The sequence below is a fragment of the Hemicordylus capensis genome, chromosome 4 (assembly GCF_027244095.1).
Source record: "Hemicordylus capensis ecotype Gifberg chromosome 4, rHemCap1.1.pri, whole genome shotgun sequence".
Classification (NCBI taxonomy): Eukaryota; Metazoa; Chordata; class Lepidosauria; order Squamata; family Cordylidae; genus Hemicordylus; species Hemicordylus capensis.
Genome location: NC_069660.1, coordinates 172,600,886 through 172,627,059, shown reverse-complemented (window position 1 = coordinate 172,627,059; position 26,174 = coordinate 172,600,886). Strand labels below are relative to the sequence as shown.

Here is a 26,174-nt window from a genome sequence, read left to right as displayed (position 1 = left end):
GAGCCAACCTTAGAAGTATATGCTCCCTTCCTGCAGCAATTTTCCATCCTTCTGCCTCTAAACTGATAGGATCTTGAAGTCAGCCTGCCTGAAGCTATATGGCCAAATGAGTTGTTATAGTTGAAGTCCATCAAGGCAAACACGTCCAACCACCTTGGACGTATCAATACTGAGGAACATGTAACTGCTAGTAGCTAGTTTGCAGGTGCATAATCTGCTATGCAGAATGCATTGGGCCCAGTGTAGGCACAATGGCAGCTGCCTGTTATCCATGGTTAAGAATATGGACACCTGCCTTGGGAATGCACATTCCCTCCCTGGATCCTCCCCTGCCCCCCAACACTGAAGCAGTTTATTGGCACAGATTTGGAATGCAATTAAGGCTAACCAGGTTTTCTCTTGAACAGGACCTGGAACAGTGGCTTTGCTCTCTTCTCCCCACAACCCCCAGCAGCTGTCTGAGAGCTTATCTGAGTCTCACAGTGGGGAAATGTGGCAGGGTACTCAGAGGACTACTAGCTGGAACAAGACCCCACTGTTTGAAGCTGCTCGTGTGGCTCTTGTCTGCCTTTGCCTTAAGGCTACTTAGAGGCATAGTTGCAGAGAAGAAGTTGTGTTTGCTGCTGGCAGTAAGGCATGGCCACTTGTGTGTGAACACAGCTCAGTAACATCTCTGATCAGGAGCAGTTGCTGGGTGTTCCAGGCAAGAGGGTGTATGCAGGTTTCTACTAAGGAACATGTTCCTGAGGGAGAAAAGGGACACCTTTCTAGGAGAGTAACTGTGGAATCGTACCCTGCAGAATTGTACCCAGACCTGCAATTCAACAGGCATGAATCCAGGACAATACTTGAAATGCTGCTGTAAGTACTCTGGAAGTCAGAGGTACCAGAGATGCAGGTACCAGGGATGGTCTTTTCAATGGCAGTGACCAGGGAACATCTTGGACATAGGAAGCTGCCTCCTACTGAGTCAGACCATAGGTTCATCTTGCTCAGTATTGTCTACCCAGACTGGAAGAGGCTTCTCCAAGGCTGCAGGCAGGAGTCTCTCTCAGCCCTATCTGGAAATGCCAGGGAGGGAACTTGGAACCTTGTGCTTGCAAGCATGCAGATGCTCTTCCCAGAATGGCCCCATCCCCTAATGGGAATATCTTAGAGGGCTCATGCATGTAGTCTCCCATTCAAATGCAAACCAGGGTGGACCCTGCTTAGCAAAGAGGTACCACAAGACCAGCTCTCTTCCCTTTGCTCTGAGGAGAGCAGAGAGACAGACTGGGGCGCTGCCACCATCCAGCTCCCGTGTTCCAGCTGAGGTGGCCCTCCCTCCCCCAACTGCCACCTCAGAATGACCAGGCACTGCTCTGAGGGGAAGCAGAAGTGCACCTAGGTACTTTTGGAGCCTGGACCTGAAGGCCTCTGGAGGGCTTTCTCCCCTGCCCCACAAGTTAAGCATCATCCCCCCTCCCCGCGCGTGTGCGCACATGCACACACACACATATTGTGACACCCCCCCAGTATTTTAACACATGGGATCTGGAGAGCATAAACAGCAACTGAACTCACAAGAATGTAAGAATATAAAGCAGGTATATTTATCCATACATGCATTAGCAGGAACATTTCAACACACAACTTAACATATTCCCATCCCACATATTTCTTTCCCCACTTCCCCATCGGTCTAAAGCACCCGGCACAGGTCACAATCACACTCAGCTGCCCTGCACAATGTTGGCCAGTGGCGACTGCACACCCAGGACAGACGAAAGAGGATTTGGGGGTCTCCAGTGGGTGTGGAGGCCCTGGACTTCGGCCCCAAAGTCCAGGGGGAAGAGAGAAGAAAGGAGTGAGCCTTAGGATTGGCTCACCATGGACAGATATAAACATGTGTCTTGATGTCTTGCTCTTTCTTGAAGCTTTCATGTCAACTGCTTTGGGAGGTTTGCCATGGAAAGCAGTCTATAAATGCCAAACAAATAATAATATGAAAGAACTGTGAGACTCTCTTCCGAGAGAGGCAAGGCTGGCTCCTCCTCATGGTTTTTGGGTGAATAACCAAGCCTACCTTTTCAGACAGTATTTTACTCCACTGGAATCTGATTTAATGTTTTGACTATGTTGCTGCTGCTCCTGACTGTTGCTGCTTTGTTCTGTGTTGGTTTTTGTATTGATTTTACACAATCGATACATTTCGAAAGCTGCTTTGTTTTGTAACAGAAAGCAGGTTAGAAAATATTGAGAATTGGAGCTGTGTATGCTTTGTAATATATGTTCAGAATCCCTTGAGACATGAACCTTAATTATGTGACTATTTGTGTAAATGAAGAAACTGTGCAACTGTTTGTTTATTGCATAAGTTTTTATTCTTTTAGTCATGAGAAGGAAAAACTCTGTGCAGGGCATTGAAGCACCACACCCAGAGCACTAGACACTTGCCTTGCCTTTGCACACCTTGAAGACTTTGTCAGGCTTGAAAAAGTATTTGGAAAACCTCTGTCTTTTTAGCCATAATGGCTGGAAACTCTGCTTTGGTTTAAAGAGAAGAGCAAGAGTTTCAAGATGCTGGACCTGGAATCAGATGCTCTACTAGAGTGATGCTTGTCTAGAATGAACACAGGAGTTTTTAGGAGATGGGTTTGTGAGACAAAATATATTTCTAGTCCCCAAGGCATTGTCTGAAGAACAGTGGCTGACATGACTCACAACCCTCCATTTCTGGAAAGAGGGTTGTGGGTCCACAAGAAGCCTTCAGCATCCCTGCATTGAAGGCTTCTTTGTGTAGCCGAGCAGACACAGAGGGGTAGCGACTGTCATGTCTTTCCCCTCCCTCCAAACACCCTTTAAACTAGTTTAAATCTGTTACCAAGGGTCATGCAGCCTTCAGAAACAGATTTATCAAGGACTTTTGAATGGAGGGCAGAGAAGCAAACCCCCTCCCCCTTTGCATCCACTGTGCTGTGCAAATAAGCCTTCATCACTGGGACGCTTAAGGCTTCTTGTGGACCCACAGCGCTCCTTCCAGTGATGGGGGGCAGTGTATCATGTTGGCCATCATTCCCTGATAATATAGAAATTGGTCAGCCCTGACATCGGTTATTTTCTGAAACTGTGCTGCTTATTAGAGAGCATGTGAATCCATTCTCTCCCAAGGAAACCATGACTTGTCCAAGGCTTTTGCTTCATCTCTCTCCATCTGTGCAATACTGACCTAATTCATAAAGCTGTGAATGAGGTTAAATATTCTCATTTAAAATTATTGGCGATTCATGTTTGTGTAAGGCTAAAGAAAACAAGTCAAAATAAAATCTGTCTTTGGTTCCATCTCCATAGGAAACACTTGGCATCCTACATGAACTACGAAAATCCTCCACCATATTCTGGCCCAGGCCCAACTGCCCCATACCCACCATATACCCATCAACCAGGTGGACCACCAGTTCCTGGCCCATATCCTGCCTATCCACCGGGGCCTCCGGGGCCTCCAGGACCATATCCAGGGCCATATCCAGCAGGTCAGCCTGGCTACCAAGGCTATCCAGAGTATGGATGGCAGAATGCTCCTCCACCTCCAGGGCCAGTCTATGCTGATGGACCCAAAAATACAGGTAATGTCTGCTGCATGCATGGAACTATGCTTGGTTTTTCTTGAAGGACGTATCTCTTAAGTATTTCATTCAGTCATTCATTCATTCCTGTGTCCCTGCTCTTGTGCTGAGATCCTCTTTGGAGCCTTCCTTTAGCAAGGAGGCAGGTGGCAACTCAGGAGTGTACCACCTTGGTTGTGGCACTCTACTTGTAGAATCCTCTCCCTAGGGAGGCTCGCCTGACACCTATGCTGTTGTTTTTCAGGTGCCAGGTGAAGAACCTTTTATTCTCCCAGATCTTTTAGAAGCAATTGTGTTAGTGCTGCTTCAGTCGGTGGTGCTTGATTTTGTTTTAACTATCTATATCTATATCTGTATCTCTCTCTCTATATATATATATATTTAAATAGAAAAGTTGCCCAAAATATATTTAAAGTAAAAGAGAAGAACTTCTAGCTGTAGTAACTTTTCTGGTCAGCTTGGTTCCCCCCCCCCTATATTTTTGTTTTTCCATTTTGTAATATGTATGACACTTTGATCATAGAGACTTGCTGGTTCCCTCTGGACTAAGTAGGTACTGTAGATGGCTGTTCACAGCAGCACCATTGCTGCTGGGGAAGTGAACAGTCAGTGAGGAGGAGCAATGGTGACAGTGGGAGAGCACACACCCCCCCCCCCTTGCAGGCATGTTACCTAGGGCCCACAAAGATCTGGAGTTGGCATTTCTAGGATAGCTATCCAGTTTCCATTAGGCAATGCGTGTTTGCTAAAGTTTTATGTGAACCATATCAGCGAGTTGTGTCATGTGGTCTTAGCCTTTTCTTTTCTTTTCTGGGTGAAGGTGTTGATTTGTGTGTGTTCGTCATGGTTTTGAAAAACAATTGTCTACTGTCCTCAAGCTCTTGGAAGTTTGTTGCTGATAGAAGAAACTGTGCACACATTAGTGTGTTTCCCTATAATGGCCACAATCCGCATTTTTGCTGGCAGGTTAAGTCGTAGTCCTAGGCAATATGGATGGCAATGAGGTTTGCCCATGGAAATTTTTGAGGATGTAGGCTCATTCACATTATTATAATGAGGGTAGAATACTTAGGTCAGGAGCTATATGCACTTCCGTGTTTTGATCATATATGAGGGGAATGGCAAGGTCAGAAGGAGAGGAAGTGATTGCCTGGGAGAGAGGGGCTGGGCCAGGGTGCTTTCCAGAGTACATGCTACAACAGGGGTAAAATGCTTCAGTTTGGCAGGATTGTATTGAAAACAATCCCCAGAATCTCAAACTCTTACAGCAGGTAAATACAGCTATTTTTCTTCAGTGGACTTGCCATGTTGTAGCACTATAACACAAAGATAAAGTCCAAAATAAGGCATCGGAAATGTGAACGGCACCTTGCTGTCAGTGCAGGGACTGTGGTGTCACAACACAGGAAGTACGGAAGCACACTCTGCAGATCCATAGTGACCCTGTTATAGGGTTTAATCTGGAAAGTGCCCAGATGGCACTGTCCAACTCAGTTCACATACCCAGTGCTTTACCAAGATAGGAGGACTCACCCCCTGCTCCAGCTCCTCTCTTCCAGATGATCACTTTCTCCCCCTCTAACCATGCTGTTTCCCTTGCATATGATCACAAAACAAGAACGTGCACAGCTCCTAAGCTAGGGTAAGAGACTTCTCCTCCTCTATCTATAGTTATGTGAACTGCCTTAGTGTGTGACTTCTTTGTTTGGAGGGGTTTCATTAGAACTGGGAGTGTGATTCTGTGCTTAAAACCAGTCTTGGCCAGTGAACATGGAACCCAGACTCCTGTAACTATATGTTAATAAGGCAGCTTTTGAGATATGATCTTGTAATTTGCATACTTTGGGCAAGGCTATGAGAAAACAAATAGAGACTGCGTAATATTGGAACTTTCTTACAGCACCTTAATCCTGGGGCCAGCTGTGTTGTGCACACTGAAGGAAGTGGTCCTCCTTGTTTGGAATTCCACATGGGCACTGATGTGCCTGGCTGGTACAAAGAATTACACTTGTGACCAGACTGTCTTTATTTTAGTAAAGGTAAACTCTGAGACTTACAGTAAGCCTTGTGTGGGATGACATTTCTGTGATGCCAGAGTCTCCAGTTACAGACTGGTGGCACTACTTTGAGGTTTCAGACCATGCAGGCCCCAATTGCCTGAGAACATGGCCAGTGTCTCCAAAGAGTGGGCTTGGGTCCATGAAAGCTTGTGCTGCAATAGACATGTTAGCCACTAGATTCGGCTGAAGATGTCTTTAAGGTGCCCTGAATGCAAAACCTCAGATACATGCATATGCAATCCTTTTTCAGGAAGTGGCCACTCTCTGCCTGCCACTTGCTCGTCATTGCTATGCCATGCTGCCATTGCTGCTCCTGCCCCCTTCCCTCTGTAGCACATTTTGATGTTGTCTCCTTTGCAGCTTCAGAGGCTGTAACTCTGGACTCTGGCCATTGAGACAGAAAGAGCAAAGTCCAGTGGCGAAACCCAGCTACCCTAATGGAGGCTCTGTGCCAGGCTCTCTTTGCTTCCATTGTGACCCTAGGTAGTACTAAGGTTGGGAGAATGAGAACCATGTTTGACTCTGTCGTTTTTAACGTGGTGATTCTCTTTATTTAGCAGGGGGAGAGTAACTGGCCCTATACACCCCCAGCACAGTAGCTCCAGTGACTGTTGCTGGTGTGTCTATCTTATGTTTCTTTTTAGATTATGAGCCCTTGGGGAAAGGGAGCCATCTTATTTTATTTATTTATTTATTTTTACATTTCTATACCGCCTTTCGTTAAAAGAAAACCCCAAGGCGGTTTACAAAAATTAAAACATACAATAAAAAGCAGTAAAAACATCAAGCTAAAAACAAGCATAAAAACAAGACAACAGATAAAAACACACAAAAGCAGCAGTAAAAAACGATTATGTAAAAGCCTGGGTAAAAAGCCAAGTCTTTAAAAGCTTTCTAAAAGCTGTGATGGAGTCCGAGGAACGAATGGCCACTGGGAGAGCATTCCAGAGTCTAGAGGCAGCAACAGAGAAGGCCCTGTCCCGAGTGCACGACAGCCGGGCCTCCCTCATTGTCGGCACCCAGAGCAGGGCCCCCTCAGATGTCCTTGTCAAGCGGGCAGCAACCCTTGGGAGCAGGCGGTCCCTCAAATACCCCGGGCCCAAACCGCAGGGCTTTAAAGGTCAAAACCAGCACCTTGAATTAGACCCGGAAACAAACCAGCAGCCAGTGCAGCTCTTTCAAAATGGGGGTGATATGTTCCCAACAGGCAGCTCCGGATAAAACCCTCGCTGCCGCATTTTGCACTAGCTGCAGTTTCCAGATATTCTTCAAGGGCAGCCCCACAGTAATCCCATTACAGTAATCCAGCCGCGACGTGACTAAGGCGTGGGTAACCGTGGCCAGATCTGCCTTCTCGAGAAAGGGACGCAGCTGGCTTATCTTCTTATTTATTTATTTATTTATTTATTATTCCTCTGTGTAAACCGCCCTGAGCCATTTTTGGAAGGGTGGTATAGAAATTGAATGAATGAGTGAATGCAGAAATTTACATGGAGGCTATTCTTCCTCTCTAGACAACATGTCCATGGCTTATCCCAGAGTTTCAGGAGAAGACTCTAGAGACTCTAAAGAAGGCTGTTCTGCAAAGAGCAGGCATATGTATTCATCCTTTGATTGTGACGTCAGGTGCTGCACTCCACAAGAGTGCAAGAGCTGTCTCAAGTCAGTCAATATATAACATTGGCGACTGGGGCAGGGGCAGAGCAGAGTAGACCGATAACACCAGGTGAAAGCTCCCCGCGCTGCCTGGCATCCCGCTCACGCAACCAACCAACCAACCATGTACCCCGCCTTCACCACTCCGCTAGCCATGCTGACTCCTCAAATGGCCACTGCACCTGTGCATTGGCTAACTGAGCAGTGGGGATGTGGGGCGTCGTTGGTTGACTGTGCAGAGTGCTGAGCAGTGGCAGGAGCTTTTGCCTGGCACAAAAGGTGTACTCCACCTTCTCCTTTGCCCCCTCTGCCCCAGCCACCACTGCTGCAGAAAGCTCTAGTGTTGCTTGATATCTTCTCCAGTGCAATTGATAGATTGTTGCTGTGGGTCTTTAGATGGTGAACTGAATATGTCAGGGTTTCTTAACCTTGGGCCCCCAGATGTTTTCAGACTACAACTCCCATCATCCTCAGCCACAAAGGCCAAATCTGGGGGTGATGGGAGTTGTAGTACAACAACATCTTGGGGCCCAAGGTTAAGAAACCCTGGAATATGTATGTATGATTCCGTCCTGGTGGAAACCACTGAAACAGGGCACAGTCACTTGATAAACAGGGCATATACAAGCAGATGATCACGTATTACTTTCCATAGCCGTGAAGAAAAATTGGACTTTACTCCCTTCTCCTGTGCTTATCACTGTACCGGCTTGTAGAAGGCGTCAAACTTCAGGCTCAGCCGATTGCACTTTAAGCCTTGGTCTTCTGTTGTAGTAAATAGAAACAACCAGAACATTTTTTTTGGTCTTATTTTAATGGAACTGGACAATTTACAAAGGGAAATGTTTAGGAGCTCATTTACTTTGGCTTTTGGTAGATTCTTTGAGAAGAACCACTTGCAAGTTGCCATCTAAAAAAAAAAATTAGTCTGATAACTGTTAACTCCCTGTTGTAAGTAAGCAGCTGGTTTTGCTTAAAGAACATTTTATTTAGATAAAGGATTAAGGTGATTAGATTAAGGTGATTCAGCTTCTTATTGCACCTAACCCTTCACAGTAAAAAAATAAAAAATAAAAATCAATTTTCTGTAGAGTTAATCTGTAACTAATTAACTGGATACAGGCAGAAACAAAAAGTGTATGTCTAAGATAAAGTCTGTGCAGTAAGACAAAGGTAATGTATTTGATCTTAAAATAAGAGCCATGCATATTATTTGCACTGTGTGGACTAGTAGTCACACGAGTAAGTGTCAATGCCCATCACTAAATTAATTTTTTTAATTGTTGAAATGTTTTAATCTTTTATTGGTGGTTTTATTGTCTTGCATTTGGAGTGGTATAGAAATATGTTGAATGAATGAATGAAGCAAAGTTCCCTTTGGCCTGCAACATACTGTTTCTCAACCTTTTTGGAGTCAAGGACCGTTAAATTCTTCGTGCAGAGTTTTCAGGACCGCTACATTCTTCATGCACAGTTTCCTGGACCAGCAGTTAGAAAAGGGTTTCAAGGTTATCTATCTATCTATCTATCTATCTATCTATCTATCTATCTATCTATCAGACTTCTATACTGCCCAAAACTTAAACATGGAATATTAGGGGTTCTCAACCTTGGTTCCCTCAGTTAAACTCCCATAACCCCCAACCACAATGGCATTTGGCCATTATGGCTGGGGATTATGGGAGTTGGTCCACCAACATCTGGGTACCCAAGGTTGAGAACCCCTGAATCTAAAAGCCTGGGTGAACAAATTTGTCTCCAGTATGTCTTCAGTATGTGCGGGGTGTAGGGGTGCTTGTGTGATTACTCAATGGAGAGGGGATGTTGGGCCATTAGAAAAATTCAAAAGCTACATGGGGCCAATGAAAACAACACACAAGCAACCTTTTGAATTCCCCAAAACGCTTCATCAGGTTGGATGTCAAGCAAAGCAAAAAGGAGGTGATGAGAGGAGAGCTGGGCAAGTTCAGTAGAGCCGGAAATCTACAGTTTAACCCTCTCATGATGGAGGTGGAGTTTTAGCAGGAGTTGTGTAGTTGCAGGACTGGATCCAGACAACGTTAGTCAGGACCACCCACTGAAATTAATTTAGTCATCTCTCATTTGTGTCAATGCTGCTTCGTCATGATTACCTGGCTTGATCTGGATCCTGCTTTTAGATGTGCACTTTGTGAGGTGGACCTAATGAAACGTGCGCAGCTCCTCCAAAACTCCTTAAAAACAGTTACATGGCAGGTGTTGGGAATGGGGTTTTTTTTTACGGTGAAAGAAAATGTGAAGAAGAGCGGTGGGGACCTGGCATTAAAGGGAAGAGGGGTGATTCTGAGATGGCGGAGGGCGTGGGGCATTGTAGTGGTGGATGCCTCATTTTCCTCGCTGGGGAGACGAGACACTGTTCAGGGTGGGTGAGGCAATGGTGCACCAGACCGCGTTCGGAAGGTCGCCTGGATCCAAGAGCTGCCGCCACTGTGCTCGCACACCAGAGTGTAGCAGGTGTTTCCCCATCCTCTCTCACAATGCACGCTTCTGTGCCCCCCTCCCAACTCCCCTGCATGCGCCAATCACACCAGCCTGCCTTTGGGGCCACGCAGCTCACATGGTCCCACATGCTGCCCATGCATACCTGCGAGGCGAGCCAAGGCAGCCCTCCTCCCTCCCTCCCTCTGCTTAGCCCTCATCGCAGCATGATCCCGGCCAGAGGTTGTCCCCCGCACCCAGCGAGGTCATAAAGGTGACCGCCGCCTTCCATTGGCGGTGTAGACCAGGGGGTTATAGGGGGCCGAGGGACCACAACACCCCACCAATGCAAGAGGGAAACGGCGTTTCTTCTCAAGGTGCCTTGGCCACAACAGGCAGCTGGTTTTAAATTGGTTTGGATCAGACACGAACCGTGCTGGGTGTCAAATCCCCAGGATCACTTCATTCCAGTGCCATTCATCCAATGACCCTTTTGCATGAACGCACAAAATGGTATCTTGCCTCTTCCCCGTACCACGCCGCCTCCCTCCTCCACTTAGCCCTCCTTGGTATGCATGCTTGCTCCCCCTCCCCCGAGGAAGGTCCACCTGCACTCCCTTTCTGCAAAGCCCAAGCCAAGGTGGCCCTCCTCCCTCCCTCCGCCACTTAGCCCTCACTGCGGCATGATCCCGGCCAGAGGTTCCACCCCCTGGCAAGGTCACAAAGGGGACCGCCGTCTTCCACCAGCAGTGCAGACCAGGGGGTTACAGGGGACTGAGGGATCACAACGCCCCACCGATGCAAGAGGGAAACAGCGTTCCCTCTCAAGGCACCTCGGTCACAACAGGCAGCTGGGTTTCAATCAATCAACCTTTGGCTGCAAACAATGAGCATGCAAGAACCAGCAGCCCTTCAAGTGGCACCCAATGCCATACTTTTTCCTTGTTGCCCCCGTGCTGCATACAGTTTGAAGCTGTAAAGATAGAGAATAAGATAGCTGTAGGAAGATCTCAGCAGCATGTGGAGGCAAGGCACAAGAAGGGTCCCATGCCTCCGTGATACTCTTCCTCTTCCTCTTCCGTGCCATGTGCAAAATTGAGGAAGTGAGTGCCTTGATTGCAGTTGGTGGGGGGGGGGGGGCGGGGGTTTGACTCCCAGTCAGGGACCGGCACTCAACCCTTCGGGGACCGGCAGCGGTCCAGGGACCGGTGGTTGAGAAACTGCCTTGGAAACTTGTGAAAATTCAGATGAAGCGTGTTCTCTCTCTCTCTCTCTCTCTCTCTCTCTCTCTCTCTCTCTCTCTCTCTTTCTAAGTTTCCAGATGGTTGGGTTCAAAATAATAAATAGTGGGGAAGGTTCAGTGTCATTCTTCAGGAATATTTCTGTTGCCTTAAAAGGTTAAGGAAGTGTACAGTAATTCTGTTCTTTTCCCTGAGATTAAGCTCTGCTTGGGAAGTTTAACTGACTTCTGGAGATGGTTGAAGAGTACTATGGCCTATATAAATTGAGACTCAGGATTGTCTCTGACAAATTGTCATAATGGACAAAACTGGGGGGAAAGCATCCTGTTTTCTAGAGAAGAATGCCTCCCACCTTTCACATAACTGCTCTTATGTTCTCCTAGGTCCAAAAAGAGAGTGGATACAGTTCTTCCTTAAAAGCAAGGTTGTGAGCTGAAATTCATAGGATTTCAAGCAAAATAACTAAACTGCTTGTTGAACTAAGCTTGTTGTACGGCTTAATCAGCAGTACTAATTGCTGATTTGTGAACACTGCAGTCACCGTGAAGATCTTTGTTAACCATTTTTCTCCTTTCTTTTAGGAGCCCAGTAAAGCCACAAAAAATGGCCCAACAAAAGGCTGTCTCTTTTGTGGGTTTGTGTGTCCTTCACTTACGTAGCTGGCGATTCCCTAAAAGGCAGGGTGTGAACAAAATCACTCCTCCCGTTTATTGCACGAGGAGAGGGTTTCAGTAGCAGTTAGGTCAGGCTTCTGTATGCTGCTCTTGTTACCAGTGCCATCCATTTGCAATACAGGAAAGGAGTAGTAGTAGAAAGAAATCAGAAAAAAGGAAGGCCTTACTCGGTATACATATATTCTATTTCCTATGTTCCCCAACAACTTACCACAGAAAAACTGTCACAGCTTCTGGGGATTAAGAGACCCCTTATCTGGAAATACATTGAAGAAATTCCTTCCCTCGATAAAAAGAAAGAAAGAAAGAAAACATGTAAAGCGTAAGCAGTGCAAGAAGGAGATTCAGTCAGCTTGACACAGGTAGTGGGGAAAGTATCCATTACAGACAAATACCTGGTATTGTGTACTGTCTAAAAACATACACATAGTATACCCCCCTAGATGCTGCAACTGAGCATTAATGGGTTTTAGTGATCAGATTTGCACCACTGTTTAAGAAATATGTGGGGAAATGGTTGATTCAAATCACACTTTTTTCTTGGTGATTTAAATCCATACTTTAAATCATCTTAATTGAATCAATACACCCTGACTCTAGTTGCTCTCCCCTCTCAGTATCTGAGCCTGACTGAAGGGAAAAGCGGTTTGGGGAGTGGACCACTGAGATGAAAGAAGCAGGGAAAGCTGGTTCAAGGAGTGGCATTCCCATCTGCTGCTCTGGAAAGGGAGGAAGCTGAAATAGAGACCAACCCTTCAGACTCCCACAGTTTCTTACCCCCTCATCAAACGTTATGAAGTGAGGTTTTAGCCTAGCTCTCTTGCTGCTGTGCTAGTTTTCTACTTAAGAGTTTTTACATCAAGGAACATTCCAAAGTGTGGTTCTTCACCTGCAGTTTGAGGTGGAACAGTGCCTTCCAGAGTTCCCTGTAAGAGAGAACGCCAAATGTTGTTGACTACAGCTCCCAGAATCCCTAGCTGCAGTGGGCTTTGGCTGAGGATACTGGGAGTAGTAGTCAAGAACATCTGGGATTTTCTGTTAGAGGGAACACTGGTGCCTTCTACCACTTGTATCCAGCCTCTATACAGGAATAGGAGGCAAGTGCTGTTCCCATGCAAGTATGGAGGGAAGACTAGGAGACGCTCATTCTATGAGTGGAGGCCATGACTGCTTGTTCCTGTTTTGCTTTTGGCAGGTTCTGTGACTTTTTAGCGTGCTTCAAAATGATGCTAGCTTTGCTTGCCAACAGCAAAACTACAGCTCCTCATTGGCCTCATGCCTGCTAGGCAACATATTCTCCTCTTTTAATCTCACCCAACAAACCTTGAAGATTACAAACTATCCAAGTGTTTAATGAATGGGATGTTATGTTTAAAGACTCTAGTCTGGTCTAGTCTAAACTTTGCATCTGAACTGAAGGGACTCCACAAGCTGCAACTGTTGAAGAATCTGATTGCAAGTGGCATTTTTATCCTACTTTCCAGTAAGCTTATGAGATCACCCGGCATTCTGTGTGTGTGTCCGACCATGTGTTCCCCCCCCACCCATCGACTTCACAACGCCTGGACCAATATGAACCAAATCGGGTTCAGTTGTAGGGACACATAGGGACACTTTAACAGCGTAGTTTGTGACGATGTCATCCACCCCAGTCCAAGGCATTAACATTTGAGACGCAAGTGGGCTAACATGTGAACTGCCTAACCAATTTGAACCAAATTTGCTACAGCTGTAGGGACACATAGGGAGACCTTAACGGCGTAGTTTGTGATGTCATCTACCCCAGTCCAAGATGGTGGTCAAGTGAATGTCTGAGGCAAGCTGGCTAACTTGTGGACTGTCTAACTGATTTGAACCAAATTAGGTACAGTTGTAGTGAGTGACACACAAGGACACCTCAGTGGTGTAGTTTGTAATGAAGTCATCCACCCTGATTCAAGATAGTGGGACCATAAACTTTTGAGGCACAAGTGCACTAACTGTAGGACTGTCTAACCAATTTGAACCAAATTTGGTACAGTTGTAGTGAGTGACACACAGGGATACCTCAGTGATGTAGTTTGTAATAATGTCATCTACCCCGATTCAAGATGGTAGACACATGAACATTTGAGATGCAAGAGATCTAACATCCATTCTGAATTATTATTATTATTACTATTATTATTACGTTTATATCCCGCTCTTCCTCCAAGGAGCCCAGAGCGGTGTACTACATTGTGAGAAGTTTCTCCTCACAACAACCCTGTGAAGTAGGTTAGGCTGAGAAAGAAGTGACTGGCCCAGAGTCACCCAGCTAGTATCATGGCTGAATGGGGATTTGAACTCGGGTCTCTCCGGACCTAGTCCGGCACTCTAACCACTACACCACGCTGGCACATGTGTGAGCGCTGCCTTGATACTGCCACCCAGAACAAAGCTCATTCTGCACACAGATGAAAAGAATTAGATTATTAGAGGGAGTGCTGATTGGCAGGTATGTATTGGCAGGTATGGAGAGGAAAAATGTAAACAGTGGATTCAGATGGCCATGAAATGCAAGCTTCTGTGTAAAATTTTAATATACGTAAGCACAGTGTCTAACAACACAGATAGACAAAACTGAATGATTGTCAATGTAGTGCCAGATGATGGACCCCTCAGGTCGGATGGTACTCAACATGCTACTGAGGAAGAGCTGAGGATCTCTCGGAGTACCAATGATGTTTATGATGCGGTTAGACTAAAGCTTTTTGGACAGCTGATGTTACCGTGTGGGAAAAGAAAATTCGAAGCTGCGAAGACAGAATTACAATGGGAACGTGTAACGTAAGAAGCATGAATATGGGAAAGCTCAACACAGTGAAAGATGAAATGTATCACCTACAGATTGACATCTTGGCCATCAGTGAATTACAATGGACTGGAATGGGACACTCTCAGTCAGAAAATCATACCGTTTACTACTCAGGACACAAAAACCAAAGAAGGAACTATGTTGCTTTCATAGTCAGGAAGGATATAGCAATGACAGTACCTGGGTACAATGCAGTCAGTGACCGACTAATATCAATTAGATTTTGTGGACAACCCTTTAACATGACAGTTCTTCAAGAAGAAGAGGAAGTTGATGAGTTTTATGCTCAAGTTCAGTCTGAAATTGACAGGACATGCAAGCAAGATATGCTGGTGGTGGTTGGAGACTGGAATGCCAGAACTGGAAATAAGGAGGAAAACATAGTTGGATTATATGGCCTAGGAAACACAAATGAAGCAGGAGAATGACTTACTAGTTTCTGCCAAGCCAATGATCTCTTCATTGCTAACACATTCTTCAAACAACCAAAGTGGCGCCTATACACATGGACATCACCAGATGGAATACACAGAAATCAAATTGATTACAATAATAACAGCAAAAACGTGGCCAGGGGCCGATTGTGGAACAGACAACTGACTGCGCATGTGCACGTTCCAAGTCAAGCTAAAGCGAAAACAAAGCTATCCAGCTTCCATGGTATGATCTTGAGAATGTTCCCACCATTTTCAAGGAGAACATCAGAAACTGCTTTGAAGTTCTGAACCTCATTAATAGGGAACCAGAGGAACACTGGAATGAAGTCAAAGAAGCTGTTAAGGATGAATGTGAAAAGAGACTGCCAAAGACCAAAAAACCAGAAGAAAGCAAAATGGATATCATAACAGACGGGTGGAAATTGCCCAGAAGAGGAGAGAAGCCAAAGTCAAGAAAAATAAAGACCTCACGAAGGAACTTAATAGGGAATTTCAGAAAGCTGTTAGAAGAGACAAGGAGCAATACTACCATGACATCTGTAAAGACCTTGAGGATGGAAATAGACACGGAAAAACAAGGCAAGCTTTCCAAAGGATCTCTGAACTCAGAGGGAGGTTCCAACCTCAAATTGGTATGTTAAGGGATGCCAAAGGACAGATAGTAACTGATTCAGAGAAGATCAAACAGAGATGGAAGGAGTTTCCTGAAAATCTGTACAGCAGGGACATCAACATCCAAGATACTCTAGAAGATACTCCCTACTTGTAAGAACCTCTAGTACAGGGAGATGAAGTTAGATCAGCACTCCAGTCATTACCAAGTCGGAAGGCCACAGGAATTGATGGAATAGCTACAGAAATATGGCAGGCAACAGAAGAAGAATCAGTCAAGGCTCTAACCAAACTATGCCAGAAATTTGGAGAATGACACAGTGGCCAACAGATTGGAAGAGGTCAGTCTACATACCCATACCAAAGAAAGGAGACATAACAGATTGCACAAACCATTGCACAATATCCTTAATTTCACATGCTAGCAAAATAATGCTCAGGATCATCCAACACAGATTAGAGCCCTACGTGGAAAGGGAAACGCCGGATGTTCAAGCTGGTTTCAGAAAAGGCCAAGGAACAAGAGACATCATTGCTGAAGTACGCTGGATAATTGAGAAAGCCAAAGAATACCAGAAAGAAGTCAATATGTGCTTTGTTCCAGATGTGTCTGCAGAGCTGTGGGACGTCCTCTGTGCTCCCCTGATGGCTCTGTGCTCTGTGGGACGTCCTCTGTGCTCCCCTGATGACTACAGAAAAGCCTTCGATTGCATCAACCATGTCAAGTTGTGGAATATCCTTCGGAAAATGGGCATCCTAGAACATCTCATTGTTCTCATGAGAAACCTATACATACGGCAGGAAGCCACAGTCCAGACAGAACATGGTGAAACAGACTGGTTCCAGATCAGCAAAGGAGTAAGACAAGGCTGTGTGCATTCTCCCTCTTTATTCAGTGTATATGCTGAACATATACTGAGAGAAGCTGGACTGGAAGAAGATGAGCATGGTTTTAAAGTTGGAGGAAGAAACATCAATAACCTGCGCTACGCTGATGACACCACTCTGAAAGCTGAGAATGTGGATGATCTGCAAGCTCTAGTAATAAAAGTCAAGGAGCACAGTGAAAAAATGGGACTACAATTAAATGTAAAGACTAAACTAATGACAACAAGTACAGCAACCAGCCTCAGAAATGACAATGAAGACATTGAAGTGGTGGATAGCTTCTGCCTTTTAGGATCAACCATCAACAGTAAAGGATCCAGCAGTCAAGAAATATGCTGCAAACTAGCACTTGGTAGGGTTGCAATGAAGGCCTTGGAAAGGATATTTAGATGCCATGATGTGTCTACACCTACAAAGATTAGAATAGTTTGGACAATGGTTTTCCCCATTATACTCTATAGATGTGATAGCTGGACTTTGAAGAAGCAAGATAGAAAAAGCCTTGATGCTTTCGAATTTTGGTGTTGGAGAAGACTTTTGAGGATACCATGGACAGCCAGGAAAGCAAACAAATGGATCATAGAACAAATCAATCCAGAATGTTCACTCAAGGCACAAATGACCAGGGTCAAACTATCATATTTCGGACACATTATGCGAAGACCCAGCTCCCTTGAGAAGTCTATAATGCTGGGGAAAGTTGAAGGAAAGAGAAGAAGAGGACAACCAGCAGCAAGGTGGATGGACTAGATTACGATAGCAATGAATGCACCACTGAGAGACCTTAAAGGCCAAGTTGAAGACCGATCATCCTAGAGTGAATCTATCTATGTGGTCGCTAAGAGTTGATACTGACTTGACGGCACTTAATCAGTCAATCAAGTACAGTGTCCATGCAGTAGCTGATGACAATATAGCAAAGCTAGGATGAGTTTAAGGGTGTAGAACCAGCACCCTTGCCATCAGCAAGCAGAGAGAGCCAAAACAGATGAGGTGCCATAAGAGACCCATGACTTGCTCCCCTATGTTTTATTTTGGACTAAACAGCTATGAGAGGGGAGGTTATTTGATAGGGAGTATTTGGCTACATAAGAAAGGGGCCCTACTAGCCAGAACCTGATCCACCAGGATTCCAGGTGACATAATGGAGCACTGTGTACATAGTACTGTATGTGCACAGAGCTCTTTTTCTCACACATGCTGAAGATATTACATTGTGAGGTGGGGGTTGAGGCCAGCAGGCACAATCCTGGGGTGTGTGTGTGTGTGTGTGTGTGTGTACATACATAGACATACCCGTTTTGTTATGCCAATTACTTGTTGCGAATGATTACTTATGTAACCATTATGAATGGTTACTTATGTACATGTAAGGTATATAGAATGATCACAGATTTGTATCTCTTGCATTTCATGGTCATTTAGTCACACTGTATTGCATTGTATATCTCTGAGGTATTGGCTTCCCTGTTTCAATGCCTGTTTTAGGTTCTGCCCCTCCATAATTATTTGAACTTCCCCTACAGGGCAAAGAATATGGTGTGTTGGAGGGGGACCCCTGTCTCCCAGTACTGCCCACCACATCTGATTCTTAACCCTACCATGCCTGTGTAGTCTTAGATAAAATGTGGGAGATTCAATCCTGAATCTCTGGTCTCATTTGGCTCTCATGCTCTCTGTTTCTACCACCCTAAACCTTCAACTGTCTTGAACGCCTTCGGATCATAAACAGCCTTACTGCTTACTTGACAGCTGAGAGAAACTCTATTTACATCTCCTCTGGCTGAATGTCATTTAAAGCCGTCCGTAGGTGACATGGATACTGAGCTATGAGTAATGCAAAACACCTTCAAGAATGTAGTGTTTGGGAAGCAAATGTCTTGTTCAGTGAGGGAGCAGGAATGGCCAGTTCCCCACGTTCTTTTCAGCAACTGCAAAACATCAGCAGAGAACTCTTGTGCAATGGTGCCTGCTATCCACTAGAGCTCCATTAGGGCAGTTTTCGTGCCAGTGGCATTTAAGAATCCTTCAGCTTCCCCATCTCAAATCAAGTAACTTAACTCAGATTGTTCTTGCCACCAACCTGCCTGCCTGCTTGAATGCCCATTTTTCCTTCTCTATGTCCCCACCCCTGACTCAACAAGACTCAAAATGTTGCAAACCCACCCAACATATGTCTGAACTCTGGAATGCTCCCTTCCCATCTATTTGTTTCTAAATAGGGCTGTGTCTAATTGTGGACTTAGCCAGAGGTCACACTTGGATGCTATTTTTAACCTTATCTCTGAAGGCTAAAAGACTGCAAATGTATGTTCTAGATGTCCCTGCTTGCTTTGGGAGCAGGCTGGTCAGAGAGAGAATCCTGCATTGCCCCAAACACTGCACAAGGGTGGTAACACAGAAGTGCTTGTGTTTGCTCAAATGCACTGAAGGCTGTGCCTTCTAAGCATGATTGATTTGATTTAAATCAATTTGATTTAAATCATGATTTAGATCTCTTCTCAGAAGGATTCAATTTTAATGAATCAGGATTAATTTTTAATCATCATTTTCTAGTAAAAGTACATTCTTGTCTAATAAATACATATTCAGAGATAGATAGAGGTTTCATTTTTAGAAGGTAGGTACACACTACAATACGTACACATTTCTCATAGTGCTGCTGTTTCATTAAGGCAATTAGGCCTTGCATTTCTTTTTTGCACTGTTTGCATTTCACACACATTCCTTACCCACAGTTACAGGAACTTCATTAAAATGTTGGAAATGGGGTCTCTTTTACAGCCTGCTGATAGGTGTTTCCTTCTACAATGAAGACTAGGAGAGCTGCTCTTGTGGTAGCAAGCATGACTTGTCCCCTTAGCTAAGCAGGGTCCACCATGGTTGCATATGGGAGACTAGATGTGTGAGCACTGCAAGATATCCCCCTTAGGGGATGGAGCCACTCTGGGAAGAACATCTAGGTTCTAGGTTCCCTCCCTGGCATCTCCAAGTTAAGGCTGAGAGAGATTCCTGCCTGCAACGTTGGAGAAGCCGCTGCCAGTCTGTATAGATAATACTGAGCTAGATGGACCTATGGTCTGACTCAGTTTATGGCAGCTTCTTATGAAGGATAAACTCTAGAAATGTTTCTTCAGGTCTGCATCAGTGTGTTCTGTTCACGTTTGTTTTCACTTTCTATTCCCCTTCCCTATCCCTTGCATTTATACCCAGACTCTTCCTCTTCCTTACTCAGATTGACTCCATCCCTCCAAATCCTCTATTAATTTATTGACCACCTTTCTTTGCACTTTTGCAGGGTGTGGGGAGGCAAAGGGGTGTGTGTGTGTGTGTGTGTGTGTGTGTGTGTGTGTGTGTTGCATGTACACCACCTGCAGGATTGATCAGGTCTGTTATCTCTCATCCCCATATACTACTGTTAAAATCTTCATTGAATATAGTTAGAATATATGATTAATATTCATGATGAATTGTAATGAATTACTTTTAAAAAATCCAATTTAAATCTTAAAAAAATCTGATTTAAATGAAAAAAGTCTCATTTTAAAAAAATCAATTTTTATCAACGCTGCTTCTAAAACTTGCAAGCTGCATGAAAGTCAGTCACCCTTCTAATAAAGTAAAAGGATTGTTGCCAAGTAAGACAAACTAGCCACCCACAGGGAGCCTGTCTGCTGTTCATGGAAGGGATGGTGCCTCTTCTCTTGATCTCACTTAAGCTTCTTGGACTTATTAAAATGCCTCCGTGACCACCTCGTGTATGCTCTTCCCACAGTCCCATCTTCTGTTGGCATTACTCTCCTAGTTAAGCCTAAGGGGCAAACTAGTCCTGATATGGAAGATAGTCATCTAGTTTCTCAATGCCTTTGTGCTGCTCACAGCACCTGTGCTGTGTTTAAACCTCTCCCCACACATATGCTGTTTTCCCAGTTTAAATTGCTCCACTGATAGATTATCGCTGAGCAAACATGGTTGCCCATATTGCCCCTCCCCATCTTTGGAGTGATTTTAAACTGAAGAAACTTTTCAGGGGGCAGTTCACTCCCCCAGGGGTGTATCTAGGGTGGGGCAGGCAGGGCACATGCCCCAGGCGCCAATTGAAGGGGGGTGCCATTTTTTAAAATTAATTTTTTTAAATGGCCACCAAAAAAAAATGGCCACCGCACATGCTCAGATGGCCTCTGTGAGGCCCTAGGCCATGGCAGGCCTCACAGAGGCCATTTGAGCATGCAAGGCAGCCATTTTGTTTTCAGAAGCCATTTTTTTTAAAAAAAATTTTAATGGCCACCACACATGCTCAAATGGTCCCTGTGAGACCTAGAGGCCAGCGAGGGGAGGGGGAACCTTTGCAGGCCACCCCATGGCCTTTAGGAAGCCCCCCAAGTGGCTACAGGTAAAATATATATATATAAGTGTAAACATATTCAGTTTGGCACTATGTACAGAGAATCAGGGCTTGTGAATACTGAGCTGAAGCTTATGAGCTAGGATTGTATTCATTTGCTCTTACTTTGCTTCTTGTGATAAGTGAGTTAAATGTGATATCTTAATAATATGGCTATTAATGGTGAGTTTGTCTTTGAATTAGTGTGAAATCCTTAGTATTAAGGCCCACTGGGAGTTTCTTGCCCTCTTTCTCTCACTTTAACTGTCTTTCTGAAATACTAGAACATATTTCAAGCAGTGACACAGTTTACTCTGCATATCCTTTAATTATTTTCAGAGTATCTGGGAAAAGTCAAATTCTCCATTTATTTTTAAAACTTATATAATAGTAATGCTACAATGCATAGTAGAGAATTAGACAGGCGCTTCTGTTTAGTTTCCCAAGTATACCTCCACATAGTATTTGAGTATTTCATGAGCCCCAGCATACTGAAATTTGTAGTTTTCCAGCATTTTTTGGTCTGGCTATGTCCACTGGTAAATATTTTTTGAAATACTAAAAGATTAACTATCTTGACTTGTATTTTTGAGCTGATATTATGGTAAAGTTATCTGAAAGATGAGTGTCATATGTTTGGACAGGGGGCACAATTTCAGTGCTTGCCCTAGGCACTATTTTCCCTAGATATGCCTCCCCCCACCCCACATTGCCCCTGAGCATATGTTTACATTCAAGGGTGGCATATAACTTGATTTAGTTCAAGTTAGAATAGCAGCCTTACTGCTATGAAGGAAAAGATGTCAGAGTTGTGGATCTCTCTCACATCCTATATAGTTAGATCCTCTGATTACTATCTTTGTTCCCACTTGTGGTTCATGGCCTCTTGCATTCCCTTCCACCTTACAAGAATATAGGCCAGTCAGGTCCAGCATCCTGTTTCACACAGTGGCCCACCAGATGCCTCTGAGAAGCCCACATGCAAGAGGTGAGGGTATGCCCTCTCTCCTACTGCTACTCCCCTGCAACTGGTGTTTAGAGGCATCATGCCTCTGTGGCTGGAAATGGCCTATATAGCCACCAGACTAGTAGCCATTGATAGACCTCTCCTCCATGAATTTATCTAAGCCCCTTTTAAAGCCATCCAAGCTAGTGGCTATCACCACTTCCCATGGCAGAGAATTCCATAGATTAATTATGCACTGTGTGAAAAAGTACTTCCTTTTGTTGGTACTAAATTCCCCAACCTTCCATTTTGTGGGATGACACCTGTTTCTAATGTTTTGTGAGAGGGAGAAAAATTTCTCCCTGTCCACTCTCTCTACTTCATGCATAATTTTATACACCTCAGTCGTGTCTCATTGTAGTCGTCTCTTTTCCAAACTAAAGAGCCCTAGATGCTGTAGCCTTGCCTCCATAAGGAAGGTACTCCAGGCCTCTGAAGATATAGGTTGCCCACTGCTGTGGAGTACTGTGCTACTCCACCCCCAATCCGCCCCTCTCTGTCCCATCTGTAGAGTTTTTCCCTTTTCAGATGCATACAGCTCACCCAGCAGTTCAGTTCTATTCAAACTATAGAGAGAGGATTTATATGTGGAAGACTGCAGCTCTTTGGGTGAAGACATCTCTCCCTTGGGCAAAAACCAAAGGGGGAACTAGGATTTAGCTCTGGTTTTGCTGAAGACATGAGTTATTACACAAGAAGTCCTCTGTCTATATGGTTCAAACCCTACTTCCTGGTGGTTTTCAGAGTGTGATATAACACAGTCCCCTTGCAATAGCTCCTGCTGTACATGATTCGGGCTGGGGAAGGAAACTGCAGGTCTATCACTATTATCAATTTCTATACTACCCTTCCAAAAATGGCTCAGGGCAGTTTACACAGAGAAATAACCAATAAATAAGGTGGCTCCCTCTCCCCAAAGGGCTCACACTCTAAAAAGAAACATAAGAGAGACACCAGCAACAGTCATTGGGATTACTGTGCTGGGGGTGGATAGGGCCAGTTACTCTCCCCCGCTAAACAAAAGAGAATCGCCACATTAAAAGGTGCGTCTTTGCCAAGTTAGCAGGGGTTAGGGTCAAACTAGTCAAACATTTCTCAAAATATGGCCACAAGGCCATTGGCTGACACAATGTTAAGTCTAATGAAGCCCTAAGGCTCCATGCAAGGCTGCAATGAAGCCACAAGTTAAGTCCTGATGTTTTTTAAAAGCAGGCAGCTGCAGAAGCAGCACTACCGTATTTGTCCCCATAGTCATAAACAGGGATAAATGCAGTAAAGCTGCATCTGCAGCTGAAAGTTTTTAGAAGTGTTGAGACTGCTTCCTGGCTCCACTGCAGCCCCAGCACAAAGCGTTCTGGCTCCATTAGCCAGCGCATCATGTCAGCCAAATGGCATCCCAGTTGGGTTGGGGTTTTACTGATTGCCTGAATAGGCTTAAGATTACAATCAGGACCACTTGTAGTTTTTATGAAGACAGGGAAATGGATGCTTCCACCTGAGCTTAGAAACTGTAGGGTTGGATTCAGACGAGATCGAAATGTACACAACAAATATCCCAATGTATTGTGAAGACAGATGTGATGCCTACAAGCATATACATGTGTGTTGATGTGATTTTTGAATGGTTAAGGATGATCACTCAAGGCAAAGCTGATGTGTGGGAGAGGTGCCTGCACTGCTGCAGAGCTGGGCTGCTCCTTCCCTACCAAATGTTGCACAACTGCAGTTGTGATGTCTTGTGGGAGCAAGCATGACTTGTCCCCATAGCTAAGCAGGGTCTGCCCTGGTTGCATCTGAATGAGAGACTTGATGTGTGAGCATTGCAAGATATTCCCCTCGGGATGAAGCCACTCTGGGAAGAGCAGAAGGTTTCAAGTTCCCTCCCTGGCTTCTCCAAGATAGGGCTGAGAGAAATTCCTGCCTGCAACCTTGGAGAAGCCGCTGCCAGTCTGTGAAGACAATACTGAGCTAGATAGACCAATGGTCTGACTCAGTATATGGCAGTTTCCTATGTTCCTATGTCAATCAATCATGTTTATTTACGGTCATAGACCAAAATTTACATACATAATAATACACATAATATAGTAGTAATATATACATAATATAATCAGGAACATGGACTCATCCTAATCAGCAGTTTCCTATTTGCATAATCTGGTTTACCATCTGTTATCTAGCCTTCTTAGCTGCCTCACAGAACTTAGCAACTTTAAATGTTACTTCCTCCTTCTGATCTGAGAGCAGATAGTTGACGTAAAATGCATCTGTATGACCTGAGAAATCAGTCAGTAATGAGGAAATATAACAAGTTCGTAAGTCCCTATAGAAGAGACAGCGGAGTAAAATGTGAAAGATAGACTCCTGTTCTCCAGAGCCATAAAGGCATAGTCTCTGTTATTTTGGGATCCCTCTAAATTTACCTTCTAGTTCAGCTAAAGGTAGCACATTAAATCTGGCCAGTGTAAACATCCTGCGATACTTAGTAATGGTAATCTTACCCAGGTAATTTGCATGTTTAGTGTTATACATTTGTAGACCTAGGAAAACTTCTTTAGAGATTAAAGATCGATCAGTCTGCATTTCCATATCATAGATCCACTGCTTTAATATCAGTCTTGCGTGACAAAAACCCATTTCTAATAAACCATCCAGACTAAAGCCATATAAACTTATTTGGCGAGATATTGACTGCTTCCAACTAGAATTAAATTTATCAATAAAAATTAGGTGAGCAAGGCCTGTAGAAAAGAAAGACAATCTTAACTAGAAGCTGAGAATGGAAAACCACATCCGGGCTTCCATCTTAGGCATACCAGTTTCCATCCTCAATATTACATTGGGAACACATCTAGGGATCTGTAAAATAGATCTCAAAAACTTTGTCTGAACTATCTCTAGTGGTGTGCAGTTAGTATACGGGCCCAATTGTGACCCATAAAGCAACTGAGAGCAGGCTTTAGCTGTAAATAACTTAAGGACGGCTGGTACAAATTGAGCCCCATCTTGGTGGAAATATGATTGGATGGCCAATGCCGATTTACGTGCATTTTAGGTAACATATTGCAGATGTGCTTGGCGTTTCGTAGAGGCCTGGAAAACAACCCCTAGATATTTAAAGGTCTTAACCTGTTCTAGTTTATGTCCAGCCAAAGACCAATTCAAGGTCTTCAGGTGTTTAGCAAAGGCCATAATTTTGGTCTTGCTATAACTGATTTCCAGAGCGTATTCATGGCAAAAATTAGCTAGAGAGCAAAGCGCTCTACGGAGACCAGCAGGAGTCCAAGATAAATTACTGCATCATCTGCATAAAGCAGAATATTAACCTGTCTATTGGCCAATTTAGGTGGATGAAAAGATGGATTAGTGATAATATCCACAATGGGGTTAATATAATAATTGAAAAGAGCTGGAGCAAGTATACAGCCTTGCCTCACTCCTCGAAAGGTAGGGATTTCCTTAGTGAGGATTCCAGCTGAGCTGCATCGGACCTTCAAACGTGAGTTCTTATGGAGTTTATAAATTAAAAGTAGCAAACGTCGATCAATAGAGGAATTAAACAGTCTTTCCCATAATTTATCTCTGGATATGGAATCGAATGCCGATTTAAAATCCACAAAGGCAGCAAAAAGAGTGGAACGGGATAGATTAGAATATTTCTCCGCTAGATGTTGTAAGACTAAAGCATGCTCAATAGTAGAATGATTGGCCCTAAAGCCTGCCTGCTCATCAGCCAGCACCTGCTCTTTGTCCATCCAGTCCTGGAGTTTATGTAGGTGAAATGCATACATTTTGCCAATAACATTAAGAAGGCTGATAGGGCGATAGTTAGATGGTAAATGTCTTTGGCCTCTTTTGTATATAGGAATTACAATTGCCAATCCCCATTCACTAGGGGGCGAGGCCGTCTGATCAATAGCTGTAATATGTTCCTATGTTATTACTCTCTTCCTTTGGAGAGCTGAGCAGCACCTCTCGCACCCGTTGGCATTGCCTCACATAGTAAGCAAGTGGCCGTACTTTATATATTCGTTTTGATCGTATTAATGTGAAGACTATCCTACAGAATACTATATGGGCTCACGCTAAGCTTTTATTACCTAATTCTCCATTGTATCTGAAGACGAGAAAGAGTTTGAAATAGATTTTTTTTCCCTTAGGAAATTCAATAAATCAATGTGTTTAGTCCCATGGGTCCACCCTTTCTGTGTTTCAGCTCATACTGGTGCTTAGTTCTTGGGGAAGTTCTTGGACAGTGGCCACTCCTTCACCTCCAAGGAGGGCTATGAGAAACGTCCCACAGTGACTCCCAGGTGTC

General features: G+C 44.4%; 1 protein-coding gene across 1 annotated transcript in view; it reads left to right on the top strand.

The window, feature by feature from the left end:
* CYSTM1 (cysteine rich transmembrane module containing 1) overlaps positions 1–26,174 on the top strand; it is a 44,437-nt gene that overhangs the window by 17,033 nt on the left and 1,230 nt on the right. Inside the window, exon 2 of the mRNA XM_053249876.1 lies at positions 3,331–3,605. Within this exon, the coding sequence (XP_053105851.1) occupies positions 3,350–3,605 (256 nt within the window). The 5' untranslated portion in view covers positions 3,331–3,349. The remainder of the gene's footprint in view (positions 1–3,330; positions 3,606–26,174) is intronic.